Source organism: Chlamydotis macqueenii, chromosome Z (assembly GCF_036417535.1).
Source record: "Chlamydotis macqueenii isolate bChlMac1 chromosome Z, bChlMac1.mat, whole genome shotgun sequence".
NCBI classification, from domain to species: Eukaryota; Metazoa; Chordata; class Aves; order Otidiformes; family Otididae; genus Chlamydotis; species Chlamydotis macqueenii.
Genome location: NC_141593.1, coordinates 22,234,901 through 22,257,739, shown reverse-complemented (window position 1 = coordinate 22,257,739; position 22,839 = coordinate 22,234,901). Strand labels below are relative to the sequence as shown.

At 37.0% G+C, this 22,839-nt stretch overlaps 1 protein-coding gene across 3 annotated transcripts in view; it reads right to left on the bottom strand.

Annotated features, from left to right (window-relative positions):
* The window catches only part of SREK1 (splicing regulatory glutamic acid and lysine rich protein 1), a 33,617-nt gene that overhangs the window by 5,774 nt on the left and 5,004 nt on the right, over positions 1 to 22,839 (bottom strand). The window contains exons 1-10 of one of the 3 annotated variants that reach the window (XM_086771158.1): positions 19,697 to 19,804; positions 15,861 to 16,970; positions 12,255 to 12,378; positions 11,850 to 11,965; positions 10,909 to 11,073; positions 9,728 to 9,906; positions 8,987 to 9,117; positions 7,386 to 7,500; positions 4,692 to 4,811; positions 1,865 to 2,416 (exon numbers count right to left, since the gene is read on the bottom strand). In XM_086771158.1, coding sequence (XP_086627284.1) covers positions 1,865 to 2,416; positions 4,692 to 4,811; positions 7,386 to 7,500; positions 8,987 to 9,117; positions 9,728 to 9,906; positions 10,909 to 11,073; positions 11,850 to 11,912 — 1,325 coding nt within the window. In that variant the 5' untranslated portion in view covers positions 11,913 to 11,965; positions 12,255 to 12,378; positions 15,861 to 16,970; positions 19,697 to 19,804. Of the gene's footprint in view, positions 1 to 1,864; positions 2,417 to 4,691; positions 4,812 to 7,385; positions 7,501 to 8,986; positions 9,118 to 9,727; positions 9,907 to 10,908; positions 11,074 to 11,849; positions 11,966 to 12,254; positions 12,379 to 15,860; positions 16,971 to 19,696; positions 19,831 to 22,839 lie in introns of those variants that run through there. The other 2 variants (XM_086771159.1, XM_086771157.1) reach the window with 2 other exon arrangements.

Below are 22,839 nucleotides of genomic sequence, written 5' to 3'. Positions count from 1 at the left end.
GAGGATACTGGAAACTGATGTATTACTCTGACAGTGCTCCCACTTGGGCTACACTGAGTACATCTCCACCTTATTTTGCTCTCCAGCATACATACCTGTGAGTAACCAAGTGTCTCAGTAATTGTGTTCAAACGAAAACCTGTTTATTCATTAAACCCAATTTTCAGTTTCTGCTTTTCATATTTCAAGTTGAAGAACTACAGTTGTCTGACAGTATTTGTTTCCATCTCTATTACATTTGTCTACACAAAGATTTTTGTGCACCTTTTTTTAACGCTCTCAAGCAACACTACTACAGCAAAATTTAAGAGAAAAAACAAGTATGAACACTTTGATAGTGATCCTGTGTCTCTTAACCATATATAGAACTAACATTCTGTACCTATCTCCTCTGCTAGCCTGTAAAGGTCTGCTGGAAAAAGAGCCAGATCCTTCTCTTCCTCTGGTCTGTATCTCTTCCCTCAGCTAGGAATCACAAATAGCCATCTGATTTCTAGTACCTGCATGCAGTCTGTCAGTACAGCAAGGTCATTTTCCACCTAGTTCTTAGAAGGTCCTGCATGTCCTATTCCACCTTCACCTCTTCTCCAAAAAGACCATGATTTGTCCAATACTTTACACTCGTCAGGTGAAGGATCAGCAGTACCAATTCAGTGCTGCATTGTAAATCCAGGAAGCTGAAATGCCAACCGGATACTTTTCCAGAAAGATTTGCAAACATTTCAGCTAGGCACCAACAATCACCAAAGTAAACAGATACTCCTAAAATGCACGCTAACCGGGACTAACTTATTCACAATTACTTTTCAGACGGTAACAGAATCACAGAGGTTGGAACAGCCCTCTGGAGAGCACCTAGTCCAACCTCTCCCTCCCCAACCTTAACACAGGTCATAACTAGAGTAGGTGATTCAGGGCCATATCCAGTCAGATTTTTAATATCTCCATGGATGGAGACTCCACAGTCTCTCAGGGTAACTGGTTCCTGTTTGCCCAGAAAAAAACCCACAATTTAAACATTAGAAAAAAGCCTTTTTTCCCTATATGTCAGTAAGTGTTTAGTGCCTCTTAGCCTGTCACCGGCCCCACTGAGAAGTCTGGCTCTGTCTTTTTCACACCGTCCCATCTGATGGATCTTGATAAGATGCCCCCTCAGCCTTCTCTTCCCCAAGCAAAACAATGCCAGCTCCCTCAGTCTCTCCTTATGTGATGGATACTCCAAGCCCTGTATCAGTTCTGTGGCTCTTCACTGGACTCACTCCTGTATGACTGTATGTCTCTTGTAATAGGGAGCCCAGAACTGGACACAGGATTCCAGATGTAGCTTCACCATTGCTCAGGAGAGGGAAAGAATCACCTTCCTTGACCTGCTTACAGCACTCTGTTTAACATACTGCTAGCCTTCTTGGCTGCAAGGACTTTCACGTCCTCCTCTGCCAGCCAGCCAGCCTTCCAGCTAGTAAGCCCCCATGTTGTATTTATGCAATGGAGTTATTCCTGCCCAGGACCAAGATCTGGCCTTTCTTGAGGCAACTTCATGAGATGCATGTCAGCATCTTCAGTTCAACTTCATGAGATGCATGTCAGCATCTTCAGTTCAACTTCATGAGATGCATGTCAGCCCATTTTTCCTGTCTGTCAAGACTTCTCGGAACAGTAGCACACTCCTCTGGTGTACCAGCCTCTCCCCTAAGTTCTGCATTGTCTGCAAACTTGCCAAGGGTCCACTCTGTCTCACTGTCTAGGGAAAAAATATTACAAATGTAATTAGTAAGAGACATAGTGATATTGACACATGAAAACTAGGATAGTGCCTCACTGAACTGACAAGTCAAAAAAAGCATGAAAAAAATTCTAAACAAACCTGCTGGAACTACGAGATCTTCTTGAAGAGCTATAGCTTCTTGGGGGTGTTCTGGATCTTTTATCTTTCTTCTTCTTATCATCTCTCTCTTTTTCTCTTTCTCGCTCCTTCTCCTTATCCCCATCTTTTTCCTTTTCTTTGTCTCTGTCCTTCTCTTTGTCCCCTCCTTTGTCTTTATCTCCCTCCTTGTCCTTAATCTTCTCTCTGTCCTTTTCTCCTTCTTTCTCACTATCTTCTTTTTCCTTGTTCTGGTCTACCTCTTCCTTGTCTTTTTCCTTCTCCTTATCTTTCTCCTTTTCCCTGTCCCTATCTTTGTCTTTATCCTTGTCCCTATCCCTGTCTTTGTCTCTGACTCTCTCTCGGTCTTTGTTTCGCTCTTTATCTCTGTCCCGGTCCTTCTCCTTGTCCTTCTCCCTGTTTTTCTCTTTATCTCGCTCTCTTTCTCTGTCTTTGTCTCGGTCTCTCTCTTTCTCCTTGTCTCGGTCTCTATCTTTCTCCTTTTCTTTGGCCTTCTCTTTTTCCTTGATCTTTTCTTTGTCTCTTTTCTTGTCTCTGTGAAAAGCCAAACATAAATCCATTAATTCATCTTTGAATTTTCCAATTAAACTTACAACTAACTCTTCCACATACATTAATTGCTCAAGATAAAGTATGTGTCTCTGTTGAAAAACAGTAATTGTTCGATACTTTAATTTTCTACCCCTGTTCACCATGAGAGAAAGGTTATATAGCTACGAAAAATTTGGAAACCAAATTGAAGAAGGGGAGGCCAAAATCAAATCTAACTGTGATATTCACAGTGATGTTATTACATTTACACTTTGAGAGAGTATGTCTCTTCACCTCACAGTTATGTTATTATATATACATACATTTTCCACATTTTGTGAGGAGTGAGACAAACTCTACAATCTGTAAATCTACTCTTTATTAAAAATGTGTCCATATAAAATGGAATGCAGACTAACTACCTCCACATTAATAAAAACAGCTGACTGACAGAAGTCTTTACTCAACAGTGTTCTCTCTCACAGATATCCTGGAACTGCTTAGAAGTCCAACAACAATTAATACAAAGCAATAAGAAACCAAGGATAAAATTTCACCCAAAAAATACCCTCAAAAGGCAAATATAAGTTCAAAACAACTCAGTCATCTGTATAGTCCTTAGGAATTCAAGACTTATTGAAAAATTGTGAATACAGTAAAAGCAGAAGAAAGGACAACAGGAAAAGTCAGCTTCTTTAGGATAGGTGGAATGATACATGTTCATAAAAGGAAGAACAGTGAGGAAAATTCCAGCTGATGTTCTATTAATCAAGTCCAACAAAAAAAATTGATTAGATCACAGCTTTGTCTGGAAGATTATATTTTGGTATAAGATTATTTGGAAGTGCAAGACTCCTAGACCTGCCTCTAGGACATATGAAAACGAACAATTGTTCAGAGACAGAAAGAGAAGAAGTTGATTAAAAAGCCTTTACATGTCCAAGAGAACCAGACTGACAAAAGTTGCTGTGTTTATTGGCACTGGTACCTATTCCAGGATTTTCAAAGATTCTCAAAGAGACTCCTTCACACAGAAAAGGTCCTAGGCACAGCCCTCACCTTTATTCAAAGGAAGAAGGGTTTAACTGTATCTTCCTCTCAACTGCTAATAAACAGCAGGCTGTTGTATTCTCTGTGACCTGACAACTTTGGTTCCCATCAGGTTTTGTCAAAAACTTCTTTAGAAGTCTCAGAGAAGGAATGTAAGATCATAAAGATGAAACAGTATGCAATCCCCGCAATAGCAGAGTCTCACAGTGACCCAAGAAGTGCCTTCCAGTTAATTTATCACAGAGATTTCACTGGACTTGCCCCTTCCAGTGAGCAGATATCTCAAGAAGCTCCAGACAACAGCAACAGAGAATCAAAAGGATCCATCAATAAACCCCAGCCAGCTAAGTAGCCTACTCCAGTTTCCACTGAGGTCCATAGATCTGCATTTCTCTTTCCCTCAAAAAAACAAGAGGCAACTGCACAACCTAAGTATGAAGCTCCCTCTAAGTAAATCCGGGGAATTACAGAGATGAAATAGAAAGAAAAGAAGCATGACTTCTATTCATGAAGCTACTTCCATAGGCACTTTTGTTCTGTGAATATTCCCTCAGAAAATGTTATTATCTTGTTGGAATTTCACAGTTCAATAATTAGACCATCAGACTTAAAAAATAACAGACCTGGTAAAACAGAGATATAATAGATCCTGAAATGCAAATATGCCATACCACAGACCCATGTACTTGCACCCACAGCACTCTACAGCCAATACGATACAGCCAAAGGCAAAACCACAAGCTCACAAACAAAAACTTTACACATGTTCTCAGAATGCAGGTTCAAGTTCAGTCTGAACCCAACCTTCTCAACAGATATAGATCGAACAAGTATCATCCACTTTTTTGTGGGTTGCACAGGTTACACAGAACATTCCTAAACTACTGGTTAAAGTCTGGCAATTAAAGTTACACGATTTTGGTTAGCTTGCATGTTGGTATAAATGTTGATTAGACTATCAAAGTTTAGGCATCTCAGTGAGGTAGTTTAACCCCCACAGATACCATATGAGCTACTATGAAGAAAATTAACTCTATCCCAGCCAAAACCAGTACACTCAGCATCAAAATTTACTTTCTATTCCTTTGTCCCATAGACAAAGCCTAGGGACAAACCAAAGCATAGAAAGATTCCGCCCTTTACCATCACCTAAAAGGTTAGATTTTTTTCAAAAACCCTGTACTATGTACTAAGAAGAACAGTATCATGTCTTAGGAACGGAACTTACCGAGAACGAGACCGACTTCTTGATTTCCGCCTTTCCCTAGATCTAGACCGTTTTTTCAAGGGACTTCTGGATCTGCGCCTGTCCTTGTGTCTTGAGAGTGATCTGTTGCCAGATCTACTTCTATATGGACAATGCCAAAAGGAAAACACCTTAATATTGAAACTTCACAAAAATTAGGTCAACCAACAAAGGAAAAAGACCCATAAATCTTGCCTCACTACATAAAATTATATAGAGTTACACCTCAGTAAAATAGTGCCTACCAATATTTTTGCAAATATGGATACTTAATGCTTCACCAGCTGCACATGCCCTCCTTTGAAACCATTTAAGTAATACTCATGTTTCACAACAACCTCCATTAACATTCTCGAAAACATAAATTCGTATCGTATTAAGACAGCTGTCCTTAGTAGATTACAGTGCATAAAATCTACTATAAACAAGTTTTAGCACCTTGTAAAATACTTAGTCACGTTTTGTTTCTTTTCCAGTCCAAGTCACTTACTGCAATCTCAGTTACTGAAAAGAGACAGCTTTAACTGGTCTCTTTTTGCTTTGTTCTCCAGCCTTACAATTTAAATGAACTTTAAAAAAATCAACTAAAACAAAAAACCTCCCACTATCAGTGGTTCAGCATTTAGTCAAGTTACTTTTTCAACTGAAAGGATTTGTTAGCATGGATTTAATTTACAAGAATTCTCAAGGAAAGGAATGAGCATTTACTACATGATAAATAAGGAATGCAAATAATGTGCAGATACTCTGGTAAAAATCCAATTAAAGTCTTCTGATAAACATATACAGTAGAGTTGCAGATTTGATGAAGAAAATAAGACTTTTAAAAATCACTATATTCTTTTTTCCCAAAATACACCCTATTTTCGGAAGATCAAACTCCCTGGGAAAGCAAAAATAAAAAGCTGAATTTGAACATTAAATTTAAAAAAACCACATCATTGGATACTTTGCCTGAGAGGTTAAGGAACCATGAAGTTTAACTTACCAAAGACATAAAGGTGATTTATATTACTCAATAAATCCTGAAGAACAGGGAGATAAAAAAATACCAGCTTCACCTTTTTTCTGCAGCCCAAGACATACAGAGTAATATATACCAAGAAGGGAGGAGACGCAATCATTTTTCACCTATAGCTTTGCTCCACTTATCAGTACAGAAATAGAAACTAAATACAGGGCAGATTAATGAAAATCAAATAAAAATAAGACCTTTAATAAATTTTGTATCATAGAGATGAAAACAATGTAAGTGTTTTATAAAAAACAGGGAAGTGATAAGGAGAGTTCATTCTTATTCTTAGTTGCCTCAATAGATCAGACTGGCCTTCTTTCAGCATGTTTTCAAAACTGACAGTAGCAGCAGTAAATCATGTAAATACATATATATACACACACACAAAAATAACCATCAGCAGTTGTTTAAAGCACAGGTTTTCCACAATGAAAAAAAATGCAAGCTTATCTTCAAAAAAAATCAGTTTGGCTTGTGTCAATATAAATAATACTGAGACTAATGCCATGTTATCCAAAAAGGGATTGTTTTCCAGTTATGTCCTGAGTTAGAGAAACAGCAGAGAAATAAGCAATAGGGAACTGACCAAATGATTCTTCTCACATTAAAAAGGTATCTAATATTTTTATGTAATTAGATAACATCTACTGTGGTGTCTCGCTATTCCAAAACCAAAGCCTGCACTTATATCATATCTGTTCGGTAGTACAATTGACAGTAACTCCCTCTGGCCAGCTTTTCTGTATCTAAAGGAATTCGCGTTGTCTTGTTAAAAGATGATGCATGGAAGGATGCGACAGAGCTGTTGCTGCAACACTGAAAACACTGACCATTTTACACTTACATTTTTAAAATGTAAGCTATCAAATACATTCTGAATTTCCTTTTTGATATTTTGTGTAGCCAAGTATCTTTAGATTGATTATGTAAATGCTCAGAAGACATTCCCGACACTGAAAGATCTGAATTATTTCAGGAAGCATTTGGAAGACTCACATAGCATGACTGTCTCACTCTTGGAAATATCTTAAACGGGTACCCTTTAAGGGTGATTTAGCAATTTTATCTCCTCTTATATTCCAAAGTGTTTCAGAACTGAACAAATGTAGCAAAGCAGACAAAATCTGAAGCATGAAAAACTGTCCCTAAAGCCTTTTTCTTCTGCTTTTAAAAATCATAGCTTTACATTTACAGTACAGTAAATAAAAATACTGTATTTGTTAACTCCACGTTCAGGAGTTTAGGACATCAGGAACTTTCTACTAGCAAAACCAGACAGCCTATCTGCTCAGGGTGTTAACAGTAAACTACATGTTTGATTCACAGAACACAGCTAACTACTACTTTTTAAAAAAAAAGGTCACTAAATGATATCATGCTACCTGGCACAAAATGTACCAGGAACCCATAGCAATGGTTATGCTGTATGTCCAAAAAAAGTGCCTTCTAGTGTGTTTTAACAGAAAGTAATCCTGAAAACATTTAGTATTTAGAGGTATTAAGAATCTGTTCAGAAACAAAGTTCCTGGTTACTCTGATCTGCTCAGTGTAAGTTAGCAACCTCCTCTACAGGGATACTTGTCCTATAACTCAGTAAGAAATCACCACCACTTAAAAAACTTCAGTATGATCTCTTAGTCCAAAATAAAAACCATACCTACCTGTGCTTGGAGTGTGATCTTTTCCTTCTAGATCGGGATTTTGAGCTAGATCTGGATTCTGAACGAGAATGGGAACGAGATCGACCGCCTTTTCTTTCACTGCTCTTTCCAGACTCTGAGAGGAAAAAACCACTTTGCAGTGTAAGCTCAGAACATTAAAAGATCCCAGTTAACAATCTGGCACAAGTGGAATGTACCACATATAGTGCAAGGGGCCTACTCTTTGCACATCTTCCTTCTTTGCAAATATCCTTCAGAAACATCCAAGAAAGTCATTGCATATACTCGTTGAGTGCAGCCATCCTGCAGCAGTACACATAAACCAGATAATTATAAACAGCTAGCTCTATTAGGAATGGGATTTATGTTGCTGCCACAACAAGATCACAACATGTTCTCCTCTTGGTCTATTATTTAATATAATTACTTTTTTTTCTTTTAAATAACCTGAGAAGAATAGAGTAAATTAAGAGGACATAATTTTGAAAACAAGCATAAAATGTAATAATTGGTACCTTCTATACTTTTTGATATTTCAACCACTGTACAAATACTGAGGTTTTATTTCTCAAACACCACTTTGCAGGAGGAAGGGATGGAGAGAACAGGGTGAGAAGTTTGATCTAAAAGCCAGGAAGTCAACAGAAACATAACAGTGACCTCACCAGACTTTGGTTCAGATTCTGAAAGATCGTTATTCTGCTGCTTAACATTGAGGAAATGTTAGAGCTATTTTTCTTCCAGTTCTAAAAAACGACTGAAAACCCACTCCCACCCAAAAAACCCTCAAGACTCCACACTATCTAACCTACATAAGAAAATGCCTGGGTTGATTACTGAAAAGAATGACAAAATCTCGCTAATGTAAATAAAAAGGAGAATCTCAACTGCAAGTTTAATAAGTTGAGCATTTTTTTATGCTGTGGTTTTGCATCAGTTTAAGTCATCATAAATCAGCACTGAAATGTCTGTCTAACCAATTAAACCACCAATACCTTCCTCCTTGACCTGGCACCTCAGTGTTAACAGGGATCAGTGAACCAATCTGGACAAAAAAAAAGTTCTTTATAATATGTTATACTTTATCCCAGATTCATCCTCTGATCCCATTTGCTACGAGGATGCACACAGTCTTGAGCTACAATGAAAAAGCACATAGCACAGGGACACAATTAACCTGCTGCAGATCAGGAAAGCATATTATTACTGCTTTCAAAACCATGCTAGCTCCCTCTGATCACGAAACTATGGCACTAATGGGTGCTAGAGGAGAACAAAATAAAATATAAAGCATTTTCTTTTAAAAGCTTATAAGTACTCTGAACTTTAAAAGCACCAACATTAAGTATTAATTTAGTATTAACTTTGTATTTTTGAAAACATTCAGTGAGCATGTACCTGAAAATAAGACATCACGAAACAAAAAGTCAGCTTCATTGCACTGCTTTGTTGCATGGACATAATTTTTATTATTTTCTTTTTTTTCCAACACATACTGTCCACCTTTGAGTACCCTCTTCTGTGTTTGAAAAAGCTGTTAAAAGCGTGTGCCAAGATATACACAGAATGTGTCTGTTAGGTAATGAAGACAATACACCTACCTGGCTCAATAGCAGCAGATATGAAAGACTGGGCTTCCCTTACTCTCTTCATTACTTCTTCCAGTTCCTTGGCAGCAGCTTGTGGTGTCATTTCAGGAGGCTTCACTATTGCATTATTGGAGTGATTTATTCTAAATTAGCAAAAAATAAAATCTTTAACTCCCAAACACATGGAAAGGGAAAACGAAAAACAGCGAAGAAAGGAAAACACCTCAACTTCCATGTACAACTAAAAACTTCAAAGTTCAGCAAAACTACAGGTTTGTCCTAACACTCATCTGTTCTAAGAATTTGAAAGACCTTTTATTGCATTCAAATCTTAAAGCTTTTAAATAAATGCAGCACAATGTTTCCGTGTTAAAATATCTTCTAGTAGCAGTCCAGGAATCTATTTCTCTACTTCAGAGCAAATCTTTATGCTAAGGCCTACTAATGACACACACATCATACAGAAAGGTTAACTAGTACTATGGACTTTGCAGATTCTTTCACTGATACAGCTTCCACTACCTCAAGATTAAATGTGAATACATTTCATTCAATACCATCCATATTAATCTCAGAGAAAGTTATGCTCAACCTTGAAATTGGAGTTTATAAAAACATTTCAGTTTGCCAATAATAGGTCCTTAAATTGAAAAACTATTCATCACAGCAGTTTCCTGCACATCAGAGTCATGAATGTTTAACGATACAAAGAAATCTCTCATTCAATAGTCAGATGGATTATTAACTTCTTACTTCAGTGGCCTGTCTCCAAACATAACTCCATTAAAGGCAAGAGCTCGAGGTACAGAATTTTGGTCTGCAAATTCCACAAAAGCAAATCGGGTTGGTTGCGTCTCATCCCCTGCCATTCGCACAAATTTGACTTCTCCAACTTGCTTAAAGAATTCAAGCAGCTGATCTGCTGTTGTAGTCTAGAAAGAGTCGAAGAGTTCAGCTGAAGTAAAACACATCATGAAAACCACTTATCCAACATATCAGGTAATCTACAAGCTACAGATTTTCAAAAGATATCTCACCATTATTACATAGGTGACATGAATTTGGTAATACTACACTTGAAGAAAGACAGGGATATTTTCTTCCACTAATCCAAAAAGTATTCTACAATTTAAAATAGTGCAACCATAAGCCCAGATGTCCTACATCTAGGTTAAAAAAGCATTTGCACAGGAGTTTACACTTTTCACGTAACTCATTGAAATAACCGTTAAGGAATTTCCATATACAACTATGTCCAAGCTATTGACAGAGAATTCTCATCAACTAAAAAAAACCCCATTATTACAAGACTTAGTTTTATCCATTTTTCTACTAGCTTCCAGCTTGTTTTATTTTATCATGATCAGTAGTACTTTTACACTCCAGTAGCTACTTTGGCACTCTAAAATCCCAAAAATAAAATATATTGCCATCAGTCAAAAGCAAATTATTTTCAATTAATTCTATCAATTACTGAAAAAACAGGTTCTAAAAGACCTAACTTTCCCCTTATAGAAACTCAAAGGTATTTATGCTAATTTCACTACTTCCAGTAGGACACATTATTCCATCTTAAGCAATTGCACAGTGTTGTGGAGGACAGCCACCAGAACCTCACGACTTCTGAGGCATTGCTCAACTAACACAACCTAGCGACTCAAGACACATACATAAGTATGTTTCTTGAATCCAGCTACAGTGTGATTTCTCTGGTATCCTGCCAGAATGCAGTCCAGAGTCTGGACTAATTCAACTGGCACAGCAGCACTCAAAATTCAAATTATCACTAATAACCAAAAAGAGTAATTTTTTTTTTTGTTTAAATTCCCGTTGTCATTGACTAACAAAAACTCTTTACAGTGTAAGATAAGAATTCATAACTTACAATTCTACACCTTTCATTAGTATTTCCGTTACACAAAAAAAAAAGTTACCTGGGAATTCAAGTTTCCAACATAGACTGTTCTCCTAATTTCATCAATTTTGGATGGATCCACATTCCCCATAATTGGTGGTTGCGGTATTTCTCCCAGTGCCGTAATGTTAGGGTCCAATGCTGCTGCTGGTATAGCTCCCAAAGTGCCAAGTGAAACACCAAGCTGGAAAACACCAAACCAAAACACGCTTGGCAACCAAGCACTGGTGAGAGATACTTGCCTGCCTTTCACATGTCTGTAAATATAAATCTAATTGATATAGGCAATACTTTAAGGTCCCAGCTGAGTACTTTTTTTAAAGGATAAAAATCTACCCATAAATAATTTTCTATAGTTAAGATTTTCCGTGGGCTATCAGTCAATATCTATCGAAGACGTCTGGCCAGGGACACAGTAAATCAATCAAAAAACATATAAGCTTGAATTTCTAATACTAACACTCAATCAAATTGCATAAGATGTCTTCAAACACTGCTAATATTCTTATTTTTTGGCCACAACAAGTATTAGGAGTAGATGAGGAACTGCTGAGCCCTTGCCCAGCAAGGGAAGAAGGAAATTTGAAGTGTCCAGAGCCAATTCATTCAGTAATAGACAGCAGTCCATCAGAGGTACCTTTCGGATAAACACATCACATAAAGGAAGATTAATTACAGTTGAAATGCAAAGAATATTAAGTCTAAGCTCTTTCCCTACAAAAAAAAAAAAATCAGTATTTATGCACTATTTTGCAAAATAATAATCTGAAAGAAAACCCCAGGAAAGGTAGTGCATGGACATCTTGTGATGTACCCTCAAAAGAAGCACCACTGCTAAACCCTCACTGATCTACAAGAGGACAACAGCTGTGGATCAGATAGTTCTTGTTCTCTGAACACAGAAAACGCTAGTGAGTAGAGATGAAACCAGAAATCAAACAGTGACTGAATTTTACTTACTGTTGTCAGAGGAGTTGGTGTAGGTATAGGAAGCAACCCTGCACCAGGCATCAGGCTTGTCATAGTAGGAGCAGGCGCCAATAGAGAAAGGGCTTTGGCTTCATCTGGGATTTTACCTGAAGAAGCAAATGAAAGCATTACACAGAGTTGGAACACTACACAGATGTTACTCTTTCTATGATTTTACAATTACCCTTGCATTTAAAATTGTAATAAATAACAATGATCTATCTACCAGATCCTTACAAAGAAACAAATAAGAACTTAAGTTTTTCCTTTTACCCTGCTCTACTAGGAAAAACAAAAGTGAGCAAAACTTCAAAGACTAGCAATCTCATTAATGGATTATTATTTTAAAAACTGAATAATGTATACAATTATTTAACACTTTGAGCTATGGGTCACCTGTACTGGAAACTTAATGTTCATGAACCAAACGATATCAAGCATGGACGCTTTCCCAGGGCGGTGTTTTCGCGATGATCGAAAGTTGTTTTACACATGACAACCGTTCGTGTTGGCTGCATCACTAATAGCACACAGAACATCAGATACAGAAAAGAAGAACATTTTTTAAAGTTTAATCCCCAGAAATGGCAAATAACCAAATCAGTAAAAGAAAAAAAAAAACAAAGTATGTGCTAACCGAGATTTGTGCTTTTTTTTTTTTTATTCCTCTGGTGCTACCTACTTTGGATGTAAAAATAAATAAGAACAAAATAAAAACTACTAAACTACTGTGACTCCACACAATACATACTACAAGTGAAGCTGGAGGCAAAGGAAGGGAGGACAGAAAAAATTCAGATTTGTTCTGTTGCACATTCTAGGTCACATCAGTTTATCTGAAACTATCATAAATCAGCTTTAAACTTACTGAGATTGAAGAAAATAAGAACAGATCAGCTAATTAAGCTATATTTTCCCAAAATACATATTTCCTACTATTTCAACCAGATTATATTCCCTCTGTCATACTAAAAGTTTAAGCAGTATCTAATCCGAATTAAATGCAGGTTTCATTCAACATTAATCACAATGAGACTGCTAAATGAACACCAAAAGATTTCCAAAAATCAAAATATTTAATAGTTATAAACAACTAGGATTACTGCTAAATGTACATACTAGATGTGAAATGCAAAGAGTTTTAAACTAGTACAAATGTTCAACACTAAACTGAAAACCTACAGAAAGAAATTCTAATTATACTAGGTACCTATGAAATATTTGAAATTACTGCATAACTGTATATATCCTATCCAACTGAGCCCTTTGGTATTATCCCATGCATTTTAATAAAGTAAATGCTTTTATTTAAACATTGTTTTATAACTCAAGGTATATATAAACATTGTGCCAGTGGCTTTTACTGCTTAAGTTCAAACTGTATATGTTTTAACTACAAAACTCCTAACTTCAGGATTTTAAAATGAATATATAATTATTCTTATAAAAAAGCAAAATTTGAGGTAAGTTTCAACATACTGTGCAGTTTTAGCTATATGAGTTCAAATAGATCCCACAGGAAACATACTACTTAAAAAAAAAAATAAAAAGAAGAAAAAAGTGTTGCAAACATGTTCCACAGATCTGCAGCAAAGACTGGGTTACAGCTGGATATGACCAAAGGACAAAACAAATCTAAATGAAACTTAATTTATATGTAGCATGGGTGGAACAGAAAAGACAAAATAAGAGTACCCATTTTTTTCTCATGCTTCCTATTTACATTGTTTTATTTGTGTTAAATTTTGAGGCACCTTGCTCCTTAACATATAACAAACCACTTGATTTTGCTATTTAAAGGAGAAAAATAAGAAAATTATTAGCACTTAATAATTAACTGTGCAATAATGACTTCCAGGGCTTTTTAAAAAAACATGCATGAATCTGAGTCATCATCACAATGTTCAGTGTTCTTTACAGATCTCATTTTGAAGTCAAGCATGCAATAAAAGATGTACCTGATCTGCCTGACTGCTCATGAGTATCAGGTACTTTGCTGCACGTCCTGCCTAACATGTAGCTAAGTAACAGGCTTTCAAATACACAGTTCCAGCAGCTGTGCATGCAAATTAGGCACAGAATTATGTACTAGTTCTTCTGAAAATTGAAATACCTAAGTGTTTTCAAAAGACTAATGAACAAGATCTTATCATGAACAGCCAGCATCTTGCTATTAACTGGACACTCATGCAGGTTTCTACTGGATCAACAGACATGGCTCAAGTAAATCCAACAGCAGAAATGGCTCCTAAAGTGGTGTGTCTGAACTCTACTTTAGAACCCCTTGCTCAGTAACATACATAAATATATGCCTAATTTAAGTATGCACTTCCATATGGTAAATTCAAGATACACTTCACTAGATAAACTTAAGACATGCTTAGGCATCTAGCCCTTTTAAATATGAACAGAGTTAGGCACATAACTAAACAGACAATGACTCAAGTTTAGAAAGGTACTTAAATGCAAGCCTAAACTTTAAGTATATGGGTCATCTTACTGAAATAATTTAAATTACTATTTGCTCAAATGTTGCTCAAAGAATCCACTGAACGCTTTTTGTTAAGTACACTGTTACAGCACTTCAAAGAACTAATAACATGCATATCTAAACAGTAAAGTTAGCAGCATTATTTCCAGAATACTTTGGTCCTTCAACAAGGTAATGCTTTATTTTAAATTCCAAATCTAGCTGGTCAGTTCCATGCCACAAAGAGTAATTTATTTTATTCAAGAATGAGAAAGGGTCTATCTCTACAGACAAAACCCTGAAAATTTGCTTGTATATTCAAAGAGACTGTCTTTTCAAAAGATCTTTCTCCATTTTTTAAGACCTGGTCAAACTTTTTAACAATTCTACAGAAAAACTGTTGTGGGGGGAAAAAAAGAAAACCTGAAATATCTTGCAAATTTACTTCCCTATTCTTTAGACAGTTTTGAAAAACAAATTAATATGCAAGGTCAAATAACCTCACAAATTAGAGGCTTTAAGTTTTGGAGTTTTATATCCATGAATTTTAAAGGAAACAGAAGCCCACAAAGATACAACAAAACGGGGGTTTTGACAAAACAATTAGGATACTTCAGCTTAAGAATAACTGTTTTGTTTTTTAAACTCATGGTATTTAAAAGCTGAATGAAAATGAGGCAAAGATATTTATTTTCTAATGAGGGAAACAGACAAAATGAATATGCCAGATCTATACCACATCCTTAGAAAGATTTCTTAGAAGCTCTCATTTCTTACAAATTACAGATTCTATCATAATTTATTTATCAAATCGTCACTTTGCAAAGGAATCTGGAAGCAGAGGTAGATGAGCTCTGCATTGCCTAGAGACACTTTATGCTTCTTAGGAAATGTACAGTGGTCCTAAATAAGAGTTCTGGTTGTTATTTTTTCTATTATCAAAGTGCTTAAAGAGCCCTAGTCGACCTAGTCTGTACCAGAATTCATTCTGCTAAATGCTGAACAGAATTATCAGTGTTAAGCAAGTACTAATTACAGTATTTTTATTCCTTTCCAAGTGCCCAGAAGAAATTAATTTCCGACTCTTTGTACTGAAACTACATGGTTAATCCTACCCCCTAAAACTGCTTCTGCAGTTTGCTTGTTTGAAAGTTTCCAGTTCACATCTACGCTAAACATAATTAAAGGAATTGTTATTTTCCTGCTATTTTAAATCAACAGAAAATGCACACTTACAAATAAAATAATTTCTGTGTGATCCAATTCATGATTCTTATTGGATTTAGCAGCAGTAAGTAAAGAGACTAGCAATTATGTCAACCACCACAGCTAAAACCAACACAGATTACAAAGCAAAGCTCTTCCCAGCTGCAGTGCACAGCCTGGTGCATAAGGAGAGGGAAACCAACTAATCCCAATGCAGCTGGCTGGGAAGAGCAATGCCTGAGGATTAGACACACCACCAGGTCCACCACTTCTGTTTCAGGTCTTCCACTTCACAAGAAGTAAGAATATCATTTAGGGATGAGAACCTTCTCAATCACTCCAGCATGAAGTGCCAGGGCTTCTGAGATTGTGAGATGACCAAAAAGACACTGTTTTTCTTTTTTGTTCTTTTTCTTTTAAATTCTTCTTGAAATAACCACCATTGGAGCATATCAAAGTGCAATATACACATACACACACACACACACACACAACTGACTCAATCTTCCCACAAATAACAGTGTTAAAAGACAATATGCCTCACATAACACATTCCAACCAAAACTTCAGGCTGCATTTGTACTTATGAGTGGTAAACAGTTTTTTTTTTTTAAATTACAAAACCAAAAGGATGAAATATTACTGCCACTGACCTCACTGGAGCAAGGTTTCATCAGAAGCAAACAAGTATTTCATGACATTCAATATTCATGAAAGTTCAATTTCATAAATAATTATTTTAAACCCTCATATTAGACATAAATAGTAAGCTTTCTTTTAAACAGACCATGCAACCTAAAATAAAACTACTCTGCTGAGAAGAGGAAAAATAGCAGAGAAAGATCATTACTTTACTTTGTGAAGTTCATTTCTCCAGAAGTAAGAGTTTCAACTGTCCTTTTCCAAGATAAACTCATAAAGCATAATAGATGAAAGAACGTATCTTAAAACTGATGTATTTGTCACTATTCCTGTCTTCTGACACAATGTGGTCATCTGTTGAATTTAGATACTTAAACGTATTCCAAATCAAATTTATCTGCAATTCACAGCGTAAAAATTAATCATATTCCGAATTCTGTGTATACCGTCCACCATTCATAAGTAGCTTCAGGTCAACTTCAAAATGAAACACTGTGAACCCTTTACAAAACACCATCTTTACAGAACTGAAGTACCAGTTCACAAGTACAAGGGAAAGAGATTTAACAGAACAAAACAAAAAAGGGACAAAATAAAATAAAAATAAAAATAAAAGAAACAAAGGAAAGAAAGCAAAATAAAATAAAAACAGAGACAGGGCGTCCATCTTCAGCAGGCCAGACTTCGATCTCATTTCCCCCATGAAGGTTTCACTTGGCGGCAGGTTTAGTGGCATGGCAAACAATGCCTAACTCAGGCAAGTGTAACAGGTCTGCCTTGGCCAGTCTAGTCATCTAATAATGCACAAATATCACACAGAGAAAACATACAAAACCAAATTAATAGTCAAAATCCATCTACCAGATAATGTGGACATAAAATTTAGAAAGATTAGGGTGGCATCTTTGTTTTTCAACCTTTGCATTCTCAAAGTATAACGTTTAAAGAAAAACCTACTGATACAAGCACAAAAGTCATATTTTGACAGCTTAATAATGTTACTTCATCTACAATATATTTTTGTTAAGTTGTGCAATAAATGTCACAAAATCAACATTGTTTGCATTGTGTAGTGATTCCCTCCTCATATGCCCTTGATTTACCACTGTTTAAATACACTCCAGGTTTCAGATTATACTCTGGTTTCTAAAACTGAGTTTTCAGAGTTTTATTTTACCTCTCATCTATGTTCAATCTGGCACATGAAATGCTTTATTACTGGCACTGTTGGCCAAAGATATAATTTCAACTCCTGGTAGAATACAGCCACCACTACTTTTAAAGCCCATCATACACTCCACTAACTCCATTAACAGTGCATCATATGATACATAGTTAATAAAAAATCTTGTGCTGTGATCTCCAAAGCCATGCTTACTCTACACAATAAACTCCTCCAAAAGTTAAATCTATATAAATTCACCTCTTTATAAATTAGAATTAGTAATTCTGTTAGAAAGTCACATGAAAACAGCACTGAGACATTTTAAAAAATTCGACCTCACAACCCAATCACTTGTTCACCCAATTATGCACAAATCTCTGTGGGGTCCAGAATGATTTTGAACAGTGACAATTTTTCTGTAATACATTTTCTCAGAAATGCCTAGTGAGTCAGCTACAAATGGGGCTGGAACAAGATGTGTAAGAACTGTTATTTTATTCACCTTCCATTCATTGTCTGCCATCAAGAGACACAGGAAAATGCAGCTTTACCTGCCTGCAGCCATACCATGTCAGGCAGTGATCTCATCACAAGAAAAACACCAGGGAGTGTTGTTCATTCACTAAGCAGCAAGCTTAAATCTCTCGCAGTAGTGAACTAGTGTCTTTCTGACGAAACTTAAAACTAAGATCCTCAATAACTTGCAGTCAATTACTTAAGGGCAATTTTTCAATAATAAGGACTCTGGTCCCATTAGCCTCTACAGAGCTCCAAGTGGATACAGCAATATCCTCTTTGTAGTTTAAGAACAAGTTCAAAAAATAAAACCAAAAAGCCTCCAAAACAAGGCATAAAGCAACTAAAAATCTAGGCTTCACAAAGACAAGTACATGTGCCGTATGGTCCTACTAAGAAGGTTACAAAAATAGGCAGTACATTGTAGGTCAATATAGACTTTAGTGAAAGTACTTAAGAGTCTATGAAATTTTGGAGACTTGTCAGAATTTGCTAGGAACATCCCAGACCATTATTACAGCAGCACTAATCTCATACTATCCAGATCATGATGTGGCAAACATGCCAAAAAATGGTACTCTGGGACAATTGTTAACAAACTCAAAGAAGTCAACAATATTTTTGAACCAAAACCTGACTCTTGCAGTTTTAAAAGTTATGTTAATAAGAGATATTTCTGAACTTGCTGCAGTTCATGGTTCAACCATTCTAAATATTGTTATTCATGGCAAAACAGCTACCATGCGCAAAGTGAAGTTAGGTTCACTCCACCAGCTGCACTGTTTCCACTCAAAAGAGGCAAAAAGTCCAGAACCAAATGGGCAGGTGCTCAGTTCCACAACGATCCCACTGAAGTCAATGGGGCTCTGCCTAACTCTAGCAATATGCCTACCATAGGGTCATGCTTCATATAACTGTATTCAGATCTGGGATATTACACTAACAATACAAACCACCTTGTATTCAACACATCTGTAAAAGTACGGCCTCAAAGTCAGTTAAAGGACCACCTGTAAATTTAGTATTCACCAAGCATTTTATTTTATTAAGAATTTTAAAAATATTTTATGCTTTAAGCATTCTGTACAAATCATTGCATTTTTAAAGAGATATCTAAAACCAAAAAGGAGTACTACTAGACACAATAAAGCCTTTCATGGTACACAAAGTAATATTTTCCACAGGAACAAGAAAGGAAAATTGAATTTATTTTCTTAAACTAGCAAGTAAACATTTATATTCAAACAGTGATTATCACCATCAATGCTAAGTATTTTAGAACAGATTAATCCAAAATGGCCAAATGCATACATCACATGTCTACAAGATAAAAACGAGATTCAGTCTAAAAAAAAAGGAAAAATAATCAGTATCTTAAAAAAAAAAACCAAACCCACAAAACCCCACCATACCAAACGTGCTACGTAAAGATCCAAACTGCAATGATATTGGTGCACTGCAATGTGCCCAGAAATTGCTTAACCTTTTCAGTGCTCCATTGACTTCAGTGAGAACTCTGTGTGAGAATAAGCTTGCCAACACAAACCATATTGAAAGGAATATTTTACCTTCTTTGCCCTCAAAATATGTAATAACTATGGAAAACTGAATTATCCTAATTTAAATCAACTATCTTATTTTTCCTAATGATGAATTTCAATTACATCTATATAACTGGGTTTCTTCATTCAATTTTCACTTTTGTTTAAAGACTTTTTTCAAAAAGCAATAAAATAAAACAAAATAACAACAGAGCACTACCTCCTTACATGGAAAGCTTAAGACAATTAGCAGACACAACAAAGACCAATATTACAGAAGAATGTCTAGAATACCAACCTTCTGCGCAGGGCACAACTATCAAAGCTCTGTCAATAAAAACCGTGTTAGTTAGATGCTGGGCCACACCAACACTCGATGCTTCACGAAACTTAATATAACATACTTTGGAGGAAAAAGCAAGAGGTGCGTTGCTGGAAGATAAAAGGAAAAAAACAATTAGTCAGTCACATTAAGTAATAGCATACATGCATTTTTAACTGTTACTCCTTAATAAAAATATAGGTTTTAGACTTCCTGGAAAAGTTAGCCAAAAAGGAGGAGTATAGACATTTACTAATTTGCCTACTTACTACCTCACTGAAAACATAGCATAGCACCTCCTCCTGTTTAACGGAAACCTATGGAAACCAAAATCCCAAATTAACAAGGCTAATTTTCTTTTGTAATCTTCCTAAATAACACTGACCAGTACATTCCAAATTGCTAATGTAAAGTAGCATATTTACTCAACATATTTGTCAAGTAAATAGTTTATCTTTTTTCTTGCAAATAATCCTTTTTAGGAAAGCCAAACAACAAGCCCAGCGTCTTGGTTTTACTTAGTGAACAGGGGCTACAGTGGCAGCTTCTGCAAGAAGCTCCTAGAAGTTGTTTCCACTTTCTCCAGTGGACTCAGCCGGGCCTAGGGTGGACCCCCTGCTGGCCAAGGCCGAGCCGATTGGTAGCAGAATATTCCCTGATAACGCCTCAGTGATCATGTATTTGAGAAAGGGAAAACAGGAAAAAAAAAAAAAAAAAAAAAAAAAGAAGAGAAGATGTGAGGAAGTTGAAGAGGGGGCAGAGACGGGGAGGCACAAGCCTTGTGGGTCTTGTGGCCCTCACCCTCTGGCCTCTCGCCAGGCGGCTGACTGGGCCTGACTTGGCTGTAAGAAGTGAAGAGATGAGACGTGAAGAGAACCTGAGAGGCATTTGCCTGAGCCGGTTGTGAAGAATTTTTTGTGAGAGGAACGGCTGCAGATGCCAAGGTCAGTGAAGAAGGAGGGGGAGCAGTAATGCTGCTCCCGGCCAGAATTTCCCTGCAGCCCGTGGTGCAGCCCATGGTGAGGCCGGCTGTGCCCCTGCAGCCCATGGAGGCCCACGGAGGAGCACAGATCCACCTGCAGCCCGGGGAGGACCCCACGCTGGGGCAGGTGGAGGCCTGAAGGAGGCTGTGGCCCATGGAGGGCCCACGCTGGGGAAGCCGTTCTGACGACCCACACTGGAGCAGTTCAAGAAGGACTGTAGCCCATGGGAGGCACCCCACGCTGGAGCAGGGGAGGAATGTGAGGAGTTCTTCCCCTGAGGAGGAAGGAGCAGTGTAAAGTGACATGTGATGAACTGACCATAACCCCCATTCCCTCTTCCCCTCTGTGCTGCTCGGGGTGAGGAAGGAGGTAGAGATAACTTAAGCCCAGGAAGAGGGAGGGATGGGCGGAAGTTATCTTGTTCTCTTTCTCATTATCCTGATTTGGTTTTAGAAACAAACACACAGTTTTCCCCAAGTCGAGTCTGTTTTGCCCATAATGGTAACTTTAAGGTTCTCTCCCTGTCCTTATCTCAAACCTCGAGCCCTTTTCTTATATTATCTCTCCCTGTTCCCTTGGAGGGTGGGGGAAGTGAGAGAGAGATGGCACAGTCTGGCCCCAAGCGGGGCTGAACTACGACACTCAAGTCATTTTTCAGTGAGTCCTTCAGATATTAGCCCATAATAACCGATACTCTTTCTCAGGTCTTCATGAAAGCAGCTTCATCAATTCTTATAAAGATAAAAGCAGTTCTTGAGTCCTTTCAAGTGTTAGGTCTTAGTTCACAAATGTACAAAAATCCTTTTCATCATCTGCCTCAGTTTGGCATAGTGTAGCAAAGGATAACACTGGAGGAGGTAGGATGAATTCACAATTTGGCTAGAAGAAGGAAAATAGTGTGTCATTTGCTTTTCTATTATAAAGTATAGTAATAGTGACATCAGAAAGCACAACACGTAAACATTGTAATCTTGATCAAAGTCAAAGAAGTTTGCCTTAAAAAATGTATTCCTTAGGCAAAGTTTGAAACTTTGATACAAGCAGTTTATTTCTTCATACGAAGGAAGTATTTGTGAAATATTCAAAGAGAGAATGCAATAGGATATTGCTGGAATATCAGTGATGTTCATTTGAAAAGATCATCTGCATTCTAGCATAACAGTAACTGATGGAAAGTAATGCTGCATAAACTGTTTCATCCTGACCCTCCCTTAACTGAAACAGAAACACTTGTCAACTTTCTGGAAGTATGAGAAGCAGTCCAAGCTTAGCCTAACTCAAGTTGCAATCCCTCAAATTCCAAGCAGGTACTCCCAAAGCTGTATGGAATTAGTTAGACTTTAGTCTTTAAATAAAAGCTCAGAAGTATCTAGAGCTGGACAACTTCAGAACAGCATTCAGAAACACTTATGATTGAAAATTCTGTGAAAACAGATACACTGAGGAGGCAAAAATAAACAGGGAGTGGGAGATACAAATGTGAAAGTCAACCTTACACAGTTTAGGAAGACAGTGCAAGATGACTACATTTCTTCTGCCCATTTGCTTTGTTGCAATAGCCAATGTTTTCAAGTTTCAAGTTTCCACCTTTAGGACGGAAAAAATTTTATAGAATGCCTTCTGACCAACCTGTGAGGTCTTGGTTCAGAATAGTTTCCAACATCAGAGGTGACTATAAGCTATTACGTTCTCAGTACTCAGCAGAAATGCGTGCATACAACTTTTAATCTTACTTACTCTGAAGAGACAGACTTTGCTTACCACAAAGATTTTTTTTTAATGACCACAGGGTGGTTTTGTTTACCAGGGGGAGGATGGAAAGAGGTCTTGGAGGGGTGCGGGGTGGTAAGAGAGGTGGCAGGAGGTAGTGTTTGGGGCTTTTTGTTGTTGTTGTTTGGGGTTTGTTTGTTTTTAAATAGAGATGCCAGTGTTACAACCCACATGGCTGAAGCCTCCACTAAAGATTCTGTGGTGAAGACTTCTAACATCTCCTGGTTTTTTCCTTTTTTTTTTTTTTTTTTCACATTGCTAACTCAAGAACATAAATGTGTTCCAGACAGTTCCAGGCCCCAGACATAACCCTCATAAGTTGCAACACCTATTCAGCCAGCTCTGTATTTTTTACAATATTCCCCC